The following is a 20,958-nucleotide window of genomic DNA, read 5'->3' as shown; positions in this document are numbered from 1 at the left end:
ACACCCTTTGGCCTCTAAGGAAGGCTTTCTAACATGAGTTCCCAAGCACTTTATTACAGAAATAATGACTGTATACAATAAAATTGGGGAAAAAAAGATAAAAATTGTAAGGGCAACAATATTATTCAGGTCAGCAGGATCAGAGGATTAAAAACATCTTGAAAAATAGCCAATAATATGAAAGGTAGTCTTGGGAAAATAGAAAAAAAAAAAAACCCTCCGATCTAAGCACCGAACGCCTTGAAGATGATCCTGGTTTTAAAAGGAACAAGCACAGTTAACAGTTGAAGTGGCAGGTCACAAAAGCAGTAAATATAAAAATATAACATGAAATAAATGAAAGGTAGATGTGTAGTGCACGGTTACCTATTGCCCTTAAAACAGACTTATAAATCAGAGATGTGTGACTTATAAAGAAATGAGGCAATGAGGCAGGTGGAGTGAAGTGTGTGACAAAAATAGAAAACTGGCTGACAGTCTGTGTAAGCAGCAGTTCGGCTTCAGGTCCCCTCTCCCGCTTCTGGGGAACACGGGCAGGTCATGTAGTTCCTGAGGGTATTAAGCAGAGAGGCCTTGGGCTCTGGACACTGATTCACGGCAACAGCTTATAATGACTAGTCTAACACTGAGGCGGGGTCCCCACAGACGGGTCCTACATCTGCCCCAAGAATGCTGGCAGCAGTGTTCTACCTCACACACAGGCAGCAGACTGTAGGATTCTTTTCCAGAAAAGACACAGGGCTCCAGAAATAAAGACTATAGAAACTGACACTTGGGCATTCCCCAAGGAAAGAACCACCTTCACGCAATTATTCTGTAGTTGGGCTCACCAACCAGAATCTAGTCCCACCTTTGCCTTCCTTCCTTCTCTTCAATGTCCTTAAAAGTCCACCTATTTCAAGTAACTACACAGATTTACTGATCTACACAAGTATTATCAGCTACTTTCCCCCACAAACAGCAACAGCCACTTATTTTTTATTGTACCTAGTGGAACTAATGATAACATGTAGTCTAGACGTGCTAATTTAGAACTTCTCTGTTTTCACATTAATCTTGTTTACTTATTTACTTGAAGTCATTTGCCTATCTGAATCGTAAGACTTGTGAAAGACATAAGGATAGCACCTGGTACAAATAGGTATTTAAATATTTTTAATATTAATAAGTGACCCAATCACAAATAGTATAATACTGTTATAGTTATTCAGATGTAAAATCCAGCGCAATTGGAAAAATAAAACGAGTCTGGTTTTTCCATAAATATGAAACAAAACATTTTTAAAAGCAAGTAATGTGCCAGGGTGTTGTTGGTGTGGCATGGAATTCTAGAAACAAATTACTTTTAGAGCAAAGCCACTTTTTGACTCTCAGGCAATTTTTCACCTATGCCCGTGATCACTGAAGTAGAAAGAAAGGATAAAAGTGCAAATGACAGGAAAAAAAAAAATGCAATGATGCTATTGCAAAGAATCCTTCGTGTACTTTCATAACTCATGAAAAAAAATGACCCCAAGGCAAAAACAAATGTTTCTATTGAAAGTTATTTTGAAACCAACAGGAAAAAGAAAAAAGTAAGTTGTTCCTTTTCCAACTTCTCACTAGCTCCTTCTCATCCAATGCTGCTGGACCTTTCTCCAATTCTTGCAGTAAAATAACATGAGTGAGAACACAGCCTGTTAGCCTTTCTAACTAAAAAGTATAAACCCAAACACAGTATTCATGTGTTTATAATTACTTCTGACAAACACTTCGAAACAGCAGGCCTAGTGAGCACCATTATTATATAAATATACAATTTGGGTCCTTTAATATTCAAGATAGACAAATAGCTCAGAAAACGTTTGTCAAAATCAGGTAAAATAGCAACTGAGTCAGGAAAGTTGAGAAACACTTCAAACCGAGGCGAGATTGAAATTTGTAAATGCTCTTCTTGCCAGGCTTTCAATTGTTTCCCAAAACACAAACAAAAAAGTTATGACAGAAACTCGTTTCCTGGTTGAAGTATTTTTTTTTTTGTTGGCAACAGAAACCAAGCCATCAAATACAACTATGTACTTTGCTTTCATTATCTAAAAAAGACAAAAAAACAGTTCTTTTGAAATGAAAGCACATTTCAGAACCTTTCACCTGGGACATCAAAAAGAAAACTACTGGGGTCCATTGGCCAAAACTGCTGGAGAAGCACAGTTCTCATGTCACAGATCAGGAAAAGTATTTACGGTCTTCCTCTCCCAGCCAAGCATCCCCAAGCTGCCTCAGCACAAGGATGACCTTCCACCTTACTTCCCAAAGCTCTGGTTCTTCATATTTTAGAAGTTACACACCAGCACAATTACCTCTGTGCGTAAAAGTCCTGCATTGAAGCTGCCCTCCTCCCTTAGGTTCCTAGTCTCTAAAATACACAAAAGGCAGGATTTCGGAGAGGAGAAATACAGCTGGATCTCTAAGAAATGTACCTGAATCTACTGGTTCCTGGGTTCTAACGGCAGACGTATGACATCTGTAACTGGCAACTTCCATACTGAACAAAGGGTCATGAAACCTGAGAATCCAAACTTTTAAATTAGGCAGTATGCATGTCGAACTTTTAATAAAATCTGGGAGAGAAAAAACAACTGTCACTCTATCGTGTGCTTTTTCACCCCAAAACTCTTCAGTGTAAGAACTAAGTGTCTGCTGCGTGGAATCCTGTATGAAAGTCTTACCTGTCTGGCTTTTGAGTTCTTTCCCGTGGAACTTGTCGCGTTTGTGCTCCCATCCATCCCTCTCAGAACGCTGATGAAACCTTTCTTGGAAACCGTTGATATCAGCTTAGCACGCTTTCTAATGGAGCCTCCCGCCTCCTTAACCTTTTCATCAACGTTCTTCTGATGCTTCTGAACAGCATTAAATAACTGCACCACACCCCTACAGATGAATCAACCAGAACAACGCAGTCAAAGAACCGTGACACTGGAGTACAAGGTCCGAGGACGGGAACAATGTACTTTTGTTTTACTGCTTAGGAAAGAGGCACGCATTCAGCAGGCACTCAAATGAAAAAGAATTGAATGAATGGTGAGATACTTCTGAAAAAGGAATTATTATCAATTTCTGAATAGAGAACAAATATATGTGGATTGAGATGCACTTTCTTTTCAGCTTTGGTCTTTCTAAATCAACATCTGTGCAATTAGAACTCACAATTACCTTTAACACAAACATCTATTTCTCGAAATGTAATTATAGTACCAGTTGAAGGCATTAGCGTGTAATAGAAAGAACACAGCCATCACAGCTCTCTAAACATTTCACTCTAGGAAAGACTTTCAGGATCTTAATTGCATCTGTAAATGGGAACAATAATACCCAAGGATCTTAAAAAGGCTTCAGGTATATTATCTGTAACACTTATGATATAAAACTAATTTTAAAATCCTGTTTTCAAAACCATTTACTTAAAATCCTTCGTTCTGCAGCTAAGTTCATGCAGACAAACCCTGAAGCAGAAGACTTGTGGTATCCATACAATAGCCACAGCCACGCGGCTCATGAGCACAGGAAACATGGCCCGTCCAACCAGCACCGCGCGCCAAGTTAACAGACACACTGGACTTGTTAGACGTAGTATAAAACAGAGAATTTTAGAATCTCATTAATAATTGTTTATATTGATAACATGTCGAAATAATCATTTGATTATATTATTATTATTGAAATTAATTTCACCTCTTTCTTGTCACTGTCTACAGTGTGGCTACAAGAAAAATTTGAATTATATATGTGGCTCACATATTTCTACTGGACAGCACTGATTTAGACCATTACTCTCCCGTCCAGTTCTAAAATTCTATAACCTATTAACTGTCCTGCTAAGAATAACGGAGAGGCAATCGCCGTGGGCCCTGACCATCCTCCCTATTCTTGCAGGTTTCTCAAGAATTCCAGGCCCTGACCGCTCTGACCCGGGGCATTCCTCAGGGCTGTGTTCGTAGTATGCAACCTGGAGGAATGAGGTAACATCTCCCCCCAGACAAAGAGCAGGCTTGTTACCATTCACCGTGAAAGCAGCAGAGTCCCAAGGTCAGTGTTCCCCTCCTGTAACATGACCCACTGCACGAGCAGGCGTATGTCTAGGGACAAAGGGAGCCAGCTCTGGCCGCTGCTGTTGCCACGAGCAATGGAGTCCTTTGTCTCTGATCCAGGAGTCTCTTGTCTTCTGCCGCCACCCAAGACATCTTAACAGGCTCTCTTACTAGGCTCTAAATAAGGTAAGACTCCATCCCTTTCATAGCAGGGCTGGCACCAAGGGGAGGAAAAGTGAGGAGCCTCAGGGATACAACTTAAGAGGCACTTCCTCTCATGCACCAACCCTGCACTTTGCTGAACTCTTTATATGTATTAATTCAGTTAATTTTCCGAGAAAGCCTATGGGCAGGGATAATGTTCTCCTGGTTTTACAGATAAACTGAGACAGAGAGAAATGCAGGAGCATGCCCAAGGACACAGTTAATACGTCAGTGCTGGAATCTGAACCTGGCAATCAGGCTCTGCTGCTTCCTCGTAACCATCACCCCTCACTATCTCACTGGACAACACCCAGGTGAATTCAAAAATGACCAAAGTCATCCAGGTAACCAGGACGTGAAAAGTAACTCCACTGAATATAACTGCTGTATCCTTAAGGTAGGAACCCCAATGCTATCTCCTCTGTGAACCTTCCCCAACTTCCCCAACACATAACACGTACCTCTATTCTCAGGGAGGTTCTAGTTCCTCCGGATGAGTGGGCTAGGACCACCCAGCAGCCACCAGAGTCTACTTATCTGGACAGAGAGGGCACCGGATAAATGTTTGGTGCCACTAATAAAAAATGCAGTGTGAAAGGACAGCATGAAGCTGCTCTCGTGCAATGTTATGCCATAAATACAATGCAAGATAACAAAAATAATCATCTAAGGCCATACATTCAGGCAACCTTCACGAGAGAAATGCAGCGCACGCTCTGATTATACTGCTCTTGTGACTATAAAAACAAGATTACCTGAAATAGGTTCATAGCAAACACACACTTAGCACAGTACAGTCTTGCGTCACAAGACCTGCAAAATCTTACGTTGAAGTCGGTATTAAATAGGCTTAGATAAAAATCACTTGGCTCCGAGAAGGCAGAGCTTACAAATGAAATCTCGTCAGAAGTGTATCACTACCAAAGCTGCAGTATACGTGGTTTTTAAAGGGCAAACACGCTGTCTTACCTCGTTGCAATTCTCTGAAGATTTCGCTCTGCTTCTTTGTCTTTGACATCTGGCTTTACTCTGCACATCATTTCCCACTCCCGCTTCTTATCAAGCTGTGTTACAAATATTGTTATGTGAGAGAACATTAGGCATTTTTGAAAGTGCAGCACACTTTGATATGATACTCTGTGAAAGGACAAAGGTAATAAATCATTCTGGCTCAGTTTGTCATGAGGTCTTTAAAAAACAGCCCTGCTTTTAGGGGTTCAGCTCGGGGAGCCTGCGGTTAGCACTCAGCGTGTCATGTGAGAGGCACCAAGTGAGTTTCTGTCAGGCTGTCTGACAGCAGGGAGCTGGAGCGCGGCCAGCATGCGGAGCCAGGCAGGACAAGGTGGGGTGTGGGCCAGCCACATTCCCGACCTGCCATCACCAGGCCGCCAGGGGTGGGCGTCAGGAAGACCCCAACCACCCTCCTTGGTAACCACAACGTTACGCACGGTTTCTCTTTGTTTTTAGAAACTGATTTCCTCAGCAGTCAGAATTACTGCTTTTGTATCAGCTTTAAAACGAGGAGCTTCACATCTAGATGTGTTCTGTTTATACAGTGACTATTTTTCTTTTCCCACAATCATTTAAATCTACTTCCCCTTACTGCACATCTGACCACGGTCCTGGTCACAAATGGCACTTCAGTTACAAAGTACAGCCAACTGATTCTTTGCTAGCATGCAGAGGCGTCAGGGGAGCCGGAAAGAGGAAATCCCACAAACAACATAATCTAACGCCAAACTGTCTTCGAGGAGCAAGCATCGTGCTCTCAGATACGTGATTAGATACCCGGCTTCTCCAGGCTCCCTTCTCAGGTCAGCACATCACCAAGTATCAAATAGACTGATTATGGTGAACTAACCACCAAGAAGCTGCAGAGCATCAAAACCAGTGACAAGAGCCAGTGAAAAGTCTCTCCTTTCTCTGTTCCTTTTCTCCATTCACCTGATCTCTCATTTTGTATTAATAAAAAGGTCTAATCACAGTAAAACCAAATTCCTACTCTTCCTAAGCTAATCTTTATAGATTAGCCTACGCACTTTCTAAAGGAACAGATTCTTCTCCAAATCAGATCATTTAACTGTTATAAAATTCACTACCAGAGTATGCCCAAAATAAAAAAAAATCATTAAGTTTAAAGCCATCAATTCTGAATTATCTACAGAACCCAAGGGATTAATAGGCACGCATTATCCCCAAATATTTTTTAACTTTGAAATATATTTCCATAATTATGATTAGAGATAAGTACTCAATATCCTGGAAACCAATAATTATTAACATTAAGGAACTATGATAATTTGCATCGACTCTAATCAGAAATGTATATTGAAAGCATCTGCAGCTGTTGTGTTGTGTTTCTGGGGGCAACACGCATGCTTTCACGCATTACGTGGGCAGTATCAGTTCAGCAAAGCTCTGGCCCAGAGTGGAGTTCGAGACCCGTTTCTCTTGGCTTCAAACATGGTTCTTACTCTCACTGCCACACTGGGATGAGGTCCTTAGGGATTCTTCTAGCTTTTGCCATATAATAAACATTCAATTTTTCAACTGAAAAGTTATCAGTACGATTTAGAGACAAGATTTATCTTAAAAAGCAATGAGAATATTAAGTTAATAACAGAGTACATTCTGCTTCTAAGAGCAACGCTGGAAAAGTTCCATCTTTACATAGCCTTTCACACAGAGCAACCACCATCAGGCACAAGGAAAACAAGATAAAGGGATGAGGAACTTAAAAGGAAATACAAGCCAATTCAAACCTGTTTTGTTTGTCCTTTTCACTTCCACCTATAAAGTACCTCTTGGAAATTAGTACCTTTATGTTGGCAGTACAACTGTAGAAAGTTATTTTTCTTTCATTAAAAAATAATACTTATTTAATAACCAAATATTTTAGACATAGAAATATTTCATCAAGGACAAAGGATGCAAAAATCCTTACTGTTCCTTAATCTTTATAAATATGCAACAGCAAACTTAAGTCTAGCTTCTGGCCTTTAATGAGCAGACTGTACTAGTCTTAACTTCTACCACCAGAGGTTTAACAACAGGTATAATGGATTCAGGGTTATCTCACAGTGAAATAGTTGGTTTTCAGAACGACAACCAATTTCTGATGGTGTCTTCACAGCTTTATATTATAAAATAGGTTTTAGGAAAAAGCAACTACTGTGACTGTTAGTTAAGTACCTTATAAAGTTAACGTATAAACAGCTGAAATGAATAAAATGACAGGTGTCGTTACTACATGTGTAATTATTTGATCTGAAAAGGATAAACTTCCTTGGAGTTCCTTTTTCGATTGCTTTGCTTAGGAGACTAAAACATGAACAGGTTTAACGGAGTAATTTTGATTAGGTCCCTGAACAGAGCCCATACAAAGCAAGTTAAAACACTGAAATGTTAATTGAACAAACACTGCAAGGTACAATGTGGTACAGACAAGAACCAGATTAGACACACAGTCTAATCTACAAAACCACTGGGGACATACCTGTTTTCTTTTCTCTAGTCTTTCTTGCTTTAACTTTTCTTTTTCCTTATCCAGCTCTTTGTTTTTGACCAAAATGGTAGGTTTACTTTTAGGGGTTTTTTTGTTAAGGATTTTAGCCATGGCATCTGCCCAGCCCGCACTGGTTCCAACACCAGCTTCTGTGGCATTTTCCCTGTGATTGTCGTGGGGTTCAAGTTCATCTTCATTATCAGCTTCTATGGCTTCATCATCAGAAGAAAAGTGATCCTTTTCTGATCTACAGATTCCTACAGGACCTATGAGAGGAAACAAAATAAACTTTAACAGCAGAGGCAGAGGAGGCCAAGGCCATTGCCGGAAGTCTTCATGAAGCTAATCTGTTCTCAATCTGTCTCCATCCTTGCAAGAGGGGACTTTTCCAAGTCTCATGGCTGCAGTAACAGCAGAGCAGCAATGGTGGGACTCTCCATCCCACTGCCTCTAAAGACCGGGCCCAGCCATGTTGACGGGAGGCTGCAGTGGCAGAAACCCAACAGCCCGCACCATGCCCTGTTGTCAAGGTGGTTACAGATGCTGGCACAGGGCCAATGCAGGGTGCATTCAAGTCCACGGGCCGTACCTGTGTAAGTCAACTATCAGAAGAGAATAACTTAGAAATAATAGTGAATTATTTTAAAAACAAATAACAACAAAAAAACTATCTTAATCTATCAAGAAAGTGGTACAGTATTTCCATAGTAAAGAGAAGTCAGAATAACTTCTCTGAGGGATTTGGCCCAGATATTTCAAAATTCTGAATCTGTGTGCAGAAAAACCTAAAAAAAACCCCAAAAAACAACAACCCAGGCTCCTTTTATAAAATCTGCATATAAATTGATAAAATGGGTGTTTTAACATCTTTGAAAAATAATCTAATGAAGCAACACGTTCCCAAGTTACAGAAGACTCAGTTGTACTCCTGGATGAGAATTCCAAGTTTGGAGTTGAAGACACAGAAGTATATGGTGTGAATTTTATCCCACAAAACCACCTCAAAAAAGCACATACAGGTTACCAGCAAAGTAGTTCATCACGTAAGACTCAAATGGCAGGGCTCAGAGGAATGGCAGAACAGAGGCCAGTTGGTGGCTCTCCTTGAAAACCAGCTTGTTGAGAAGCTCTGGGTACTCGGAAGTTGTGAAGCTTTTCTCAACCCTGAAGTTAACTGTGCTTTATCAACAAGACTCGAGCAGCCGGCGTAGTCTGCATGCATCTGAATGGCCCAGAGCCTTCGGACAGCTTGTTTTCTGTTCTTCAGAAACCTATGGGGCTTATTAGGAAATACTTCAAAGGAGCAAGGCATCCAACAGCTGAGTAACTGGGAACGCTTCTTAATAAGCAGGAGAAGAGCTAGCAAAGAAGGCTGAGGAATTACCAAAGAGGAAGAAAGCCTTGGCGATGTGCCTACAACTGTCACTCAGCAGTAGCGTCCTTGGGGAACAAACGTGCTTTCTTCGGTCGGCTCCAGAACTAGCTGAGTCTCACAGATTAATACTGACCATGCCATTAAATTCGCCGTTTTCTATCAAAATAGCTCTACTAAAAATCAATATTAGTAATTTAGGAAAAATTGTAAATACTGACTTAGGTGACGAAGAAAAAAGACCTAGGGCACAAACAGGGTTCCTGCTGCCCCCTGCTTCACTGAATTCTGACATCTCCCCATCCAGGTCAGAAATGTCACCTAAACCTATGGGACTGAAAAGGAATCCACAGCCCAGAGCACCTCACTTCCAGGATTCTACTCCAGATCCACGCAGCCTTCCCAGAGCTTTGTATCCCAACCAAACCTCTGCTGCTACCTGAGCCCACCCATTGCTTCTTGATGCTACTTCAAAATTTTTTATCTGTTCTTCACCTCCAATCCCCCCATGTCTTTCAAATTATTTCTACTAATGTGCATATTTTACTTCTAAATATCCATTCAGCTTTTCTTCTAAAAAAAAAACAAACAAACAGAGCTTATTGCCAGGATCAAAGTGAAAGGAGTGAATGTATGGTCAGCTGTTAACTTCTGAGTGACCCTCTCTAATCTCTTGACTTTAAACCAAGAATTAAGAGAGAACTGCTGGAAAGAGGCTAACTCTTAGCGAGTCATCACAATACATGCAATTTTGGTATTACTTTTGCATAAACCCTTGATTTTTATGTGCTGAGAATTCATGAAATGAGAAGAATAAAACTACGTAATATATTTCAAAAAATGTGTGAAAATAACCAATAAAAACATGTAAAACATTTTATACATATACATAAAAATAAAGCTCAAGCTTGAGTAAAAATAAAGTAGCTTCAAAAAGGACACAGAACATGACACAAACTTGAGCTAAACACAGAAAGCAAAATACTTTATATTTTTAAAAAGCACAATCTTAAAACAGTATGTCGATGATTTAAAAAAGTATGATAAAAGCAGACATCACTAATAATTCTACTGCCCTAGTGCACTGCATATTTCTTAGTAAAGATAGATTTTCTTTTTAAATTCATTAGCCACATGTTTAATTTGAAGCCTTCTCTGCATCCTGTAAGCTGGGTAAATTTAACAAACCTGAGGACATATGACTTTAGGCTTTGATCTGCAAATATAGGTGATATAAGAACTATATTATTGCCCACAATATAAAAAAAAGTACCCAAATTTTGCCAAACAAAAGCTGACAGCACCACCATTCAATTCAATGAGTTGGAGTATCTACCATATACCAGATTCCAGAGCCACACAATTTCACCCCAGAAGTATCTGTCTAGTCCTAGCATGAGTGTTCCCTGTAAAGTATGTTGAGAAACAAAATTTGGAGAATGTAGTTAGCTGAAAAATAAGTATATTAATAGCCCATACACTTTATCCCACAGGGTCAGTAGCACTGCACAGGCAATAGTAACAAAATAAACAGTTATTTGAAAGGTGCTTCTCCTAGTAAGCAAGCATTTATGGAAATGTCAAGAGGCACGGTGGCTTAGGAGTCTGGCAGTGAACTCTCTTCCCCAGCTCCTGGTAAAATGTCAAAATGACAACACTGACAAGCCGTGTGTTGTCCTGATGAATTCACTCCCAACTGCAGCACATTCCGCGTTTTTCAGCTGCACTGTGAAGGCAGCCACAAGGCTGTACAGCTGTAAAAGCCACTCAGATAATCCTTGGCGATGTTCCTTTGGGGGGTTTCGCACCCAGCCTGACCACAACATGCCTACGACGGGAACACACCAAACCCGTGAGAAGTTCTCTAACACCATTTTACACAACCAGCACTCACCCCTCCAATTAAAAAAACCCCCAGAAGAATTCTTTAAAATCATAGTTTTTATTTTATTTTTTTAAGACGTTCTAGCCCAGAAGTTTTCAGACACTCACTGCAAATGGAAATGATGATGTTTTACGTAAACAAATTAAAAATGGCAATGTAATGAGGTCTTCCAGCATACTGAAACACAGGATTTTCTTCTAAGATACCAAAGATAATCACGGTGCACAGCAGAAAGACGAACTGGTTCTTACAAATGTACTGTGTCCTATAAAGACGAGGGTTTTGTCTGCATTTTCCACTGACGGATCTTTAACAGAAGTGAATACATCCAGAGGTCTAAGGGCACCAGATAACTGAAAAACTCCTTTGCAGTCCTGTGTGTTATTTTAACACAAAGAATGCTTACTGGAAGTAATGACTACAGGTTCCAATAGAGCTTTCTGCATTATCGAAAGGTTCTATTAGCAGAGCTGTTGTCCAATCGAGGGCTTCAAAGATGGCTAGAACTGAACCACTGACTTTTAAAACGAATTTTAATTACTATAAAAAGCCATATGTGGCTAGTGGGTCCCATACTGGATAGGTCAGGGTTAGACCTCTGAGGCACTGAGGTAGACCCAGGCATTTCTCATCTCCTGTTGCCTTTTCCCCCAAGTTCAGCTTCCTTTCAAACTTGCCACCTGCCCCTGACCCCACATATGGTTATCTGCTAGCAAGAAAGGACGACACTTTCTTGAGCCTTTGGAACTGGGATAAAGTTTCAAGAAGACTCACAATCCCTCAGTATTTACTGACTACTCGTGAGTGATGAGGAAAGAAGGGGAAAATGAAAACTCTCAGTCTAGGCTTCTCTGTCTACAGAAATCAGATGTTTAGTAGGATAGACCCATCAGTTAACCCACTGAAAAGTTGGGTTTTGCGATTTGTAAAATTTGTAAGTGCTCTTCTCACAGAAAAGCAATTTTTAAAAAAAGAGTGATTGTTTGGGGATATCTTTTACAAAGATGATACTCCAGTTGTTTCTTAAAGGGTAAAACAAAGGTTTGAATGAAAGAAGGGAGGCCAAAGAAGTAAGATTCCACGACCCAAGCCCATTGAAAAAGGTAGCAGGCAAGATCACTGAATCTAGAACCCAAACAGCCTGGATTTGAGTCAATGCTTTGCATGAAATTTAAAATGATTCCTGTCATCATCACCATTGGCATTCCAGGCAGAAGACACCATGGGAATGTTAAAGAAGGTCAGATTTATAATGACAATTAGTTCACAGGGGCTAAAAACAGAAATTTGGGGATTGGATGGTAAGAATTAAGTATAAAAAAACTGGCTGGTTTTTTAAAAAAGCTGGTCTGATTTATGAACCAAGATATAAAATATATATTAACCGCCAACTTAAAACCAAATAATTTAAAACTTGTGCACTACAGTTGTGTGCTTCTAGTAGGAGGCCAAACTGCTCGTACGTTTTTCTCATGGTCCTTACCTAATGTCTGTACTTTTCAAAAGTTTCTCTACTGAGTTAAGAAGGTTGTCCTTTCAAAATACAGATACCATCTGGGAAGGCTATTGGTTAACTTTTAACTTACTTCACACCTTGAGAATTTACTCTAAGTCAAATAGAATATTTTATAAAAATCTGACTGAGATCAGCTAATACCGGGTTAAAAGGAAGTGGAAGTCAGGCTGCCTGAATTCAATCTCAACTCCAGACACAAATCTATGAGTTTTCTAAAGGTTTCCAACTTCTGTGCCTTAATTTCCTCATCTGTAAAAATGGCCATAAAAGAGTGTTTACTTCACTGGGGTTTTGTAACAATTAAATGAATTAATATATATAAAGTTCTTAAAATAGTGTCCAGCCCATAGTAAACATTTGTGTCGATTACATACATATACAGTAGTCCCCCCCATTATTCTTGAGGGATACGTTCCAAGACCCCAACTGGATGCCTGAAACCATGGATAGTACCGAACCCTATATATATATATATATATGTATATATATATACACACACACACATATATACCACGTTTTCCTATACACACATACATACCTATGATCAAGTCTAATTTATAAACTGGGCACAGTGAGAAATTAACAAGAACTACAAATAAAATAGAACAATTATAACAATACACTTTAACGCAAGTTATGTAAACGTGGTCTCTCTCTCTCTCTCTCAAAATATTTTTGGACCACAGTTCACTGTGAGTAACTGAAACAACAGAAAGCAAAACCGAGGATAAGGACACACGTGACGAGAATTTTAATATGGTTATGGAACAGGAGAAAGGAACACGGAAGGAATACCTCTGGTAGCTAGAATCTGCACAACGTGAGAAGCTGAATAGGACCCTTTAGATGACCAGAAGGGTTAAGAGGTCCAATTATACAAGCAGACAGACCTGCCATTGTATGCTGACTGCATTACTTTCCAACACCATAACTTTGGGCAAGCTACTTAATTTCTCTATGTCTGTTTCTTTGGTAAATGGGGATTAAAATAGTACCTACCTCACTGAGGTGTCATGATGATTAAGTGAGATGACACATGGAAAGCACTTAGTCAGACCCAGTACAGAGTAGGCAGGAAATAAATGACAGTAAGTAACCAGAGGACAGACCAGGAGCCTCGGAACCTGGAGACAGGAGAGGACCCGAAACGCTTAAAAAAGAATGTCAAAGAACAGCGGAGTAAAATGAATTGTACATCCACTGTCATTCCACCTACGATCTTGGTTAAAATCAGGCTGATACTAACGAGCTAACATGTTATTTAGAGCTAGCTACCACTTAGAACACTTTTTATGCGTTATCATTTGATCTCACGACACTCTATGAGTTGCTGTTATTCTTCTATGTACAAAGGGGATGATTCTGAAACTTAGGAAAGTTAAAAACATAGCAGAAGTCGTGGAGTTAACGGAGCAGAGTAATAGGGCTGTTGGACAACTGAGGCACTAGAAGCTTTGAATCAAAGATTCAACTCAGACTAATGGACACTGAACTACAGAAAATATTCATTAACAGGTTTGACAAAACGTGAATGAAAAAGGAATTGCTATCTCAACCTCAGTTCACGGCCACAGCCCGTTTCTCATCCCCATTCTGATTTTGCCTCAAATGCACACTTCCCTAGTTATTAAGAGGGCTAAGGGGGAAGGGGGGGAGCTCTCTGAAACTACTGCTCCCCACGCCAGTTGTAAATCATCTGTCTGCTCATGTCACATGAACTTTCCTACCAATTGTTACTAAATTTAGAATATTCAAAATTGATGCTTTAAAACTTAAGAAGCACTTACCTCTGAAAAAAAAAAATTAGCAATCCCAGGTTTCCATGAAAATAACCAAAAATAAAATAAATTGCTCCCATGGGACCAACTGTCAGATGTGATTACATGTGCTCTCTGGGCAAGCCAAAGCAGACAGAGGCTGGAAGCAGCCTGCTTCCTGAGCCCGTCCTATAAATTGCTAAACCACTCAAGTAGGACTATGATATACTTCATTTCTTAGGCATGTTCCTTTGCTATTTTAAGTAACTTAAATGATTAAGGAGGCTATAAGCTACAGTTTGATGAAAAGCACATTTATCTGCTAGGTTATTATATCTTAAATACAGCTTTGTAGCTTATCAAAAATGAAGGGAGAGCTCCTAGGACCTTGTAAACTAGATTGTTATCAAGTCGTGTGTAAGAAGTATATGGCCATTTTTCATATATGTGACCAGAACAATTCTGAAAACATGAACATACCGTTCCTCCCTACTAGCTTACAGTCCTATGGACACATTCTATGCGGGAGGGGTCATCTCATCATGGCACAGGATGATGATTACCTCGGTTGTTCAGCTGGGTTGATAGATTCGTTCACCTGGGTTGATAGATACACTGACTACAAAAGCTTTAAGACTACAAGCTTACGAATCAAGTTAGTATCTGTCTAAACCTCTGACAATGCATCAGATCAATAAACCTGAGTAGCTCAGGCTAACTCAGCGATAGAGGGCATCAGCCTCCCCTTGTGGTACTGGGTTTCACCAGTTACTGTTTATATTTCTTCACCAGAGTTAATTTACTGACGAGGGAGGCTGTGTGCACCTGTTTTGTTCTTCAGGCTACAACCATAACAGCCAAGTGCATACACATTGCACCTCAACCTGGAACAAGGTATCAGCTCAGTAAATCTGAGCAGTTCAAGGTTAACTATGTGGGGGTGTCCTTCTCCCCTTTACAACACTTGATATCTATCTATTACTTAAGATGCTGACTGGTATTTTACCTTCGGTATACCTCTGATCCATGATCACCTACGATTTCACTATGACCAAATTTCAAACTCTCTGGAAGAGTATTACAACTTACCAAAAATTCAGTCTGAATTGTTTTGCTATCATTCAACTTTATATTATATACAAGTTCTGTTAATTTTACCCTCAATGATATCTGGTACATGAGAAAACCGTGTAAAAACCACATTGTGAGAAGTTTCCAACTCATTCAATGGATAAATGAATATTGAGTAATATGTATCAGTCTCAATGCCAAGTTCTGAGAAATAGCCATTACCAAAGCTGGTAAGGCCTCTCCTCACAGAACTAGGAAACTTCTGCAAAGTCTGACAAACAATACTTAAGAGTTTCATACCCATAAAAGCACAATTTCTACCTTTCTTATACAATTGTCAAAAGAAATTAAAGCCTAACGATAAAAAACAAACCACACATGGGTTATACCTGTGTGTTTTCTATGAAATTCAAGTAGCATCTTGCTAAAGGAAGTTGCTTTCAAATATTGATATAAGGTCATGTCAATTTTTAGGATCCAATTAATATTCAAAGATAAGTCTCTGATTCATTTTCCTGATAAAATGAGCAGGTACACAATAAGCTTATAATTTGCATACTGAGTCCTCTTGTGTCTGAAGCCAAATTCAATTGTCTGCTTTTATAGTTTCTTAGTATTGTAGCTGAAAATCTTTGGTAACTTTAAACAGTTCTGCCAAGTCCACATGTACACCAATATCTGAACGAGGAAAGCTGTTTCCATGGGTCACCTTTCCAGAAATATCTGATTTTATGAGAGGAAAAGAGCAATTTCTTACATTTCTTAAACAGCAAATCCTGAGTTAAACAAAGGAGAATGTTCCGTTTTATAACCAACGGATCTACAATACTGAATTTATTTAAAAGGCCCTTTATTATTGATGTCTACTGCAGAGCTACAGTCTAATCTTGAAAGAAAAAGTGGATGGAGACAACTAAGTTGAAACCTAAGGGATACAAGGAAGCTGGTTAAGAGAAAGTGGAAAAAAAAAAAGAGTATGCTAGAACAGCAACAGCACTGCTAGAAGGAGACAGAGCATACTGTGTTTCAGAAACGGAGCTCAGAATACTCTGACACCAGTAAGCTAGAGAACTTTATAAGGAGAGAGACATGTTCAAGTAAAATACTATATAGTACACTATGAGTAACATGTGTAAACTAGAAGGAAACAATGCCTAGGCTGGGTTCTATCGGATATGGATTTCTCCTTCTCCATCCTTACCATTTCTAATTGGATCATGATAGCTACCTTTATAACCATATAACTAACCTCTTACTAATACTTAGTACATTGTATTCCAGTCCTGTGTAATACAAGTCCTGTGTAATTAGTCTTCTTCAGACTAATTCTAGGATAGGAATTTATTTACCCTTTGTATCCTCAACACCTATAGGATGACCAGAATATAAGAGAGCACAAGTAAGTATTCACTGAACTGAACTGGATAATTAGCTTTCCATGTTAGCAAACAGCCTTAACCCACACTGTCATTGATCTGTATTATATTAGCAAGAGAACCTTAGAATCTAATTACCTAATCAGTATTTACAATAATGCAGTGAGAAGTCAGAACAGTTCTAACTTGGAATTGTCTAGACCTTGAAAAGGGAAATCTAATTTCCACCTAAATTTGTAAACAGTATTGATAAATGTATCCAAATGTAGTAGTGATTCTTTCTCTGACGAGTCTATTGAGTTAAAAATACATATATATCAGAAACATAAGTTCTAATTCTTGTTAAACAAATAGGCTTGTTTTCCTTAAGTCCTTTAACAGGTAATGAGGTAATGAGTACCTAGGGACAGCAGTAGCATATGACAGTTTCTTCTTCTTGGTCCTGGAAGTCCCAAGTTTATCCACTCACTGACTTAAACACCTGTGAACTGTCCACTATTCAACAAGCAACGGACATACAGCAATCTCTACCCTTATGGAACTTACATTCCAGCTGGAAGAGAGACAGAGCAAATATACGGCAGGCAGATTGGGAAATCCTGAGCAAAACAGAGCAGGGTACTAAGTCAAAAAGTGAAGGCAGGGAGGCAAAGAGAAGAGTAGTGCTAGTACATTAGGGTTATCAGGGACAAGTCTTGCTGATAAGGGAATGGATCAGAGATGAAAGGAACCGAGGGAGAAAGAGCCATACAAGCATCTGAAAAGTATTCTGGGCACTGAAGCCACTAAGTGCAGAAACCCTGGGGTGGGAGCACGTTTGATGTGGTAAACAAATCACAGGACATCAACACGGCTAGATGACAGTGCTGGTCAGTAAGGGGCGGAGCGGCAGACGACAATGCTGGACCACACAGGCCACGGCTGTGGGATGTCCTTCTGCGACCGGGAGCCCCTGGGTCACCTTGAGCAGGTAACTGACACGAGCTGAGGCACCTTGGGAAAGAACAGCTCTGGCTGTTGCAAAGCTCTCGCTGGGACCAAGGAGCAGTGTCTGGGCAGGAGCAAGTCAAGGAGCGTCCGCACCTCCTTATAAGCTGAGAGGCCAGGGGAGCGAGAAAGGCGGGAAAGAGGAGGCCGGCCGCGCAACATCGTCCTTGCCCCATCAAGCGTCTCTGAAAGACAGTTATCAACTGCTGCTTTTCTTTACGGATTCTACTTTAGCCACCTCCTCTTCTTCCATTCGCTGCTGTCTGGTCTCTAACCCCGAAACCAGCCCGCGCCGGTCACACAAGAAAAGGGTGCCTGTCATCTGTGTCCCACTTACCTCTTTTGGTCTTTGGCTCCTCACACTCCCTGTGAGACCTATCCCAGTCCTGCAATGTCAGAAATGCCCCCTTCCGCGTTGTGCTACCTTGAGCTTCTTTTTTGTGTGTGTTTTTTTGCTGCGTAGACGGCAGCAAGTTAGTGAATCACAGGGACCCCGACAAGGTCTAGTGAAAGGACGTGTCAGCGCGAATGTGTCAGCCGACAGCGTCCCTTCCTCGAACACCGTCTCCCCAAGCCTCCTCCCCGAGCCAAAGCCGCCCCCACGATGCCACGCCGAGATAAAACTCGGGCGGCAAGCAGCAAACGCACTCGCATCCCCTGCTTCCCGCGAACTCAGGGGGGGGGGCGTTCCTCGAAGCAGCCACAGTTCAGCCTTAGTCCGTTACCTCCAACGTCAGCAGCGTCTTTGTCCTCCTCCTCCAGCTCCGATGCTACGGACCTGGCTGCCATTTTCATCTTCTGTTTCTTCTTGAGTGACTTTTTCAGCTTTTTCCCCGCACTCACACGTGGGTCGTACACAGTCGCGGCCATGTTTCCTCGCCGGAAGCGTCCCCGACAGTTGCGTCCGGTGGGGATGAGAGGAAGGTCGGGATTATTAGTTCCGGCAACACAAGGTTCCGGGGCGGGGCCATGTGGCCCTGAGTTCCGGCCTGGAGCCTCAGACTGGGACTCGCGGACAAGCCAGCTCCAGTTAATAAAAAAATCAGTGAAAATGGACGTTCTCAGCCGACCCCTCAGCCAGGGCGCCTTTGTCCTGATCCGCCGCCCCACTCCGTCCCGGTCCATTTTCATTTCCAAGCCACGGCCGCTTCCTGAACCGCTGCCTTATTTCGTATGGGCTCCAGGTGGCCCACAAATGACCCTTCAGTACCTCGCAATGGCGCTGGGAGCCAGGAAGCGAGGAAAAAGCGTTCGGGGCGGCAATTCACAATGGGAGAATACCATGCCGTCTCCCCCGAGCACCACCGCCAACGATTCACAACGCCACGCGCGAGACCTTTCTTAAAACGTCCTCAGACCCCCTCCCTCTGAGTAAGCCCGTCAGTGGCTCCCGACGGCAAGTCGCACAGACTGTCGCTGTCTTCCCGCGGGACCCAGGTGTCAGGGGACCCAGCGGCGTTTGAGGGATCTCTGCAGCTCCCGTCTCCACCGGACGCCCCTGCCTCCCTCCTGGGCCAGCGTCTCCCAAAGTCAGCCTGCCACGTGCTTCCGCGGGCCTGCGCTCCCTAAAGCAGCAGCCGCAATCTGTCCCCATTCCCTCCCCCAATTCGCACCCCGCCCCCCAAATTGTTGGCACTTTGAAAGTACTTAGGGCCCCTATCCCATTCACCGTTTTACCTGCTCCCCACCCCCGCCACCACTAGGGCTCGCAATAGGGCCTGGCCTGCATTAGGAGCCCAAAAATTTTTGGGGGAAGGGATGGATGAATGAATGAATGAATGAATGAATGAATGAATGAATGAATGAATGAATGAATGAATGAATGAATGAATGAATGAATGAATGAATGAATGAATGAATGAATGAATGAATGAATGAATGAATGAATGAATGCAACTATCGACAAGGTTAATGAATCAGACGGATAAGATAATCTGACATCGTGTGCTATAAACCAGGCGTATTCTAAAGGTTTTCCCTAAGCTTAAGAGTTTTCCCGATAGAGAAGGTTTCTTGGTCTTTAATACCCAAACTTTCTAAAGGAGTATGAACCTCTCAGTTTGACACATTCCAGTTGTTCATATAAAGAAAAAAAAAATTACCTCCCCAAACTCAATACGTTTTAAAGTAAAATTGTGTGGAAAGGAACCAGAATGAGGGACCAGGACAGAGAGTTAAAAGAAGAGCAGAGCTAAATCCCTAAACACTAGTGGAATAAATTCTCCAAAAGAAAAGACTGTCATCGATGTCAAATTCTACTATGGTCTCAAAGGAAAAGAAATAACAAACGTTTAATTGATTTGTCACTTTCATGAGAGACGTAAAGAAAAACTTTTTGAAAATGAAATGATGTACCATATTTCTGAGATCAAATATTCTAGAGATATTTATTTATTCCAACCAAAATCCTATTGGAATTAATCTCGGGAGGAGGGTAGCAAAGAGCGAAGTCTAATAAAATAATTCTAAAGTTCAAAATAAGTAAATGAGAATAATATTTTTTTTAACAGAGGAGACTTGAGGCAAAGCTTACCTGTTCAGATACTAGAATATGCTCTAAAGCTGCAATAATTAAAATGTACAGCTCAAAACAAAAAATAAGTGGAGGTGAAACAAATTTTAGAATATGTAAAAATCTAAAATATTATGTAGGAAATTTCATGAGTAAAAGAGAGAAGGGGTATATTATGCAAAACTTATTTTAGTAAAATTAACAACTTAGGGAGAAAAAGAAATGGGAGGCTCACATCTTATCCTAACATCAATTCCAGAACTAAATTATGAAACAAAATGTAAGGGAAATAAAACAAAACATAACAGAAAAATAAGTGAATATCTAATTTATTGGGATTGTAGGAACAACTTTCCAAATTTAAAATCAATGGAGGTAATTTCTAAAAAAAGAAACAATACATCTAATCATATAAAAACTATATATCTAAGATGACCAAAATTTAAATGCAAATAGAATGTGGAAAATTGGGTTTAAGATGATTACATAAAGATTTCATATGACTGCCATTTATCCTTACATCAGAAACAACCAAAAAAAAAAATAGACAAAATAAAAAGAGCAACAGTTTTCAAGAACTGGACATTAGATAATGATGTCTCATGACCATTAAGAGATGGGAAAGAAACTAGGTGACCCCCACACTTACCCCAGATACTGCTTTGAGAAAGTTTCCAGACTAAGGCACAGGGAGGGAATAATGTAA

The 20,958-nt window shown here is 40.7% G+C and overlaps 1 protein-coding gene across 1 annotated transcript in view; it reads right to left on the bottom strand.

Moving 5' to 3' along the window:
* Positions 1–19,109, bottom strand: part of RRP15 (ribosomal RNA processing 15 homolog) — a 33,154-nt gene extending 14,045 nt beyond the window's left edge. Inside the window, exons 1-4 of the mRNA XM_081039070.1 lie at positions 18,466–19,109; positions 7,768–8,042; positions 5,241–5,335; positions 2,709–2,910 (exon numbers count right to left, since the gene is read on the bottom strand). Of these exons, the coding sequence (XP_080895196.1) occupies positions 2,709–2,910; positions 5,241–5,335; positions 7,768–8,042; positions 18,466–18,871 (978 nt within the window). The 5' untranslated portion in view covers positions 18,872–19,109. The remainder of the gene's footprint in view (positions 1–2,708; positions 2,911–5,240; positions 5,336–7,767; positions 8,043–18,465) is intronic.
* Positions 19,110–20,958: the final 1,849 nt, after the last annotated feature.

Source organism: Rhinolophus hipposideros (genome assembly GCF_964194185.1).
Source record: "Rhinolophus hipposideros genome assembly, chromosome: 26".
Classification (NCBI taxonomy): domain Eukaryota; kingdom Metazoa; phylum Chordata; class Mammalia; order Chiroptera; family Rhinolophidae; genus Rhinolophus; species Rhinolophus hipposideros.
Note: the sequence above shows the minus strand (reverse complement) of the source record. Positions and strands in the feature narration are given on the sequence as shown.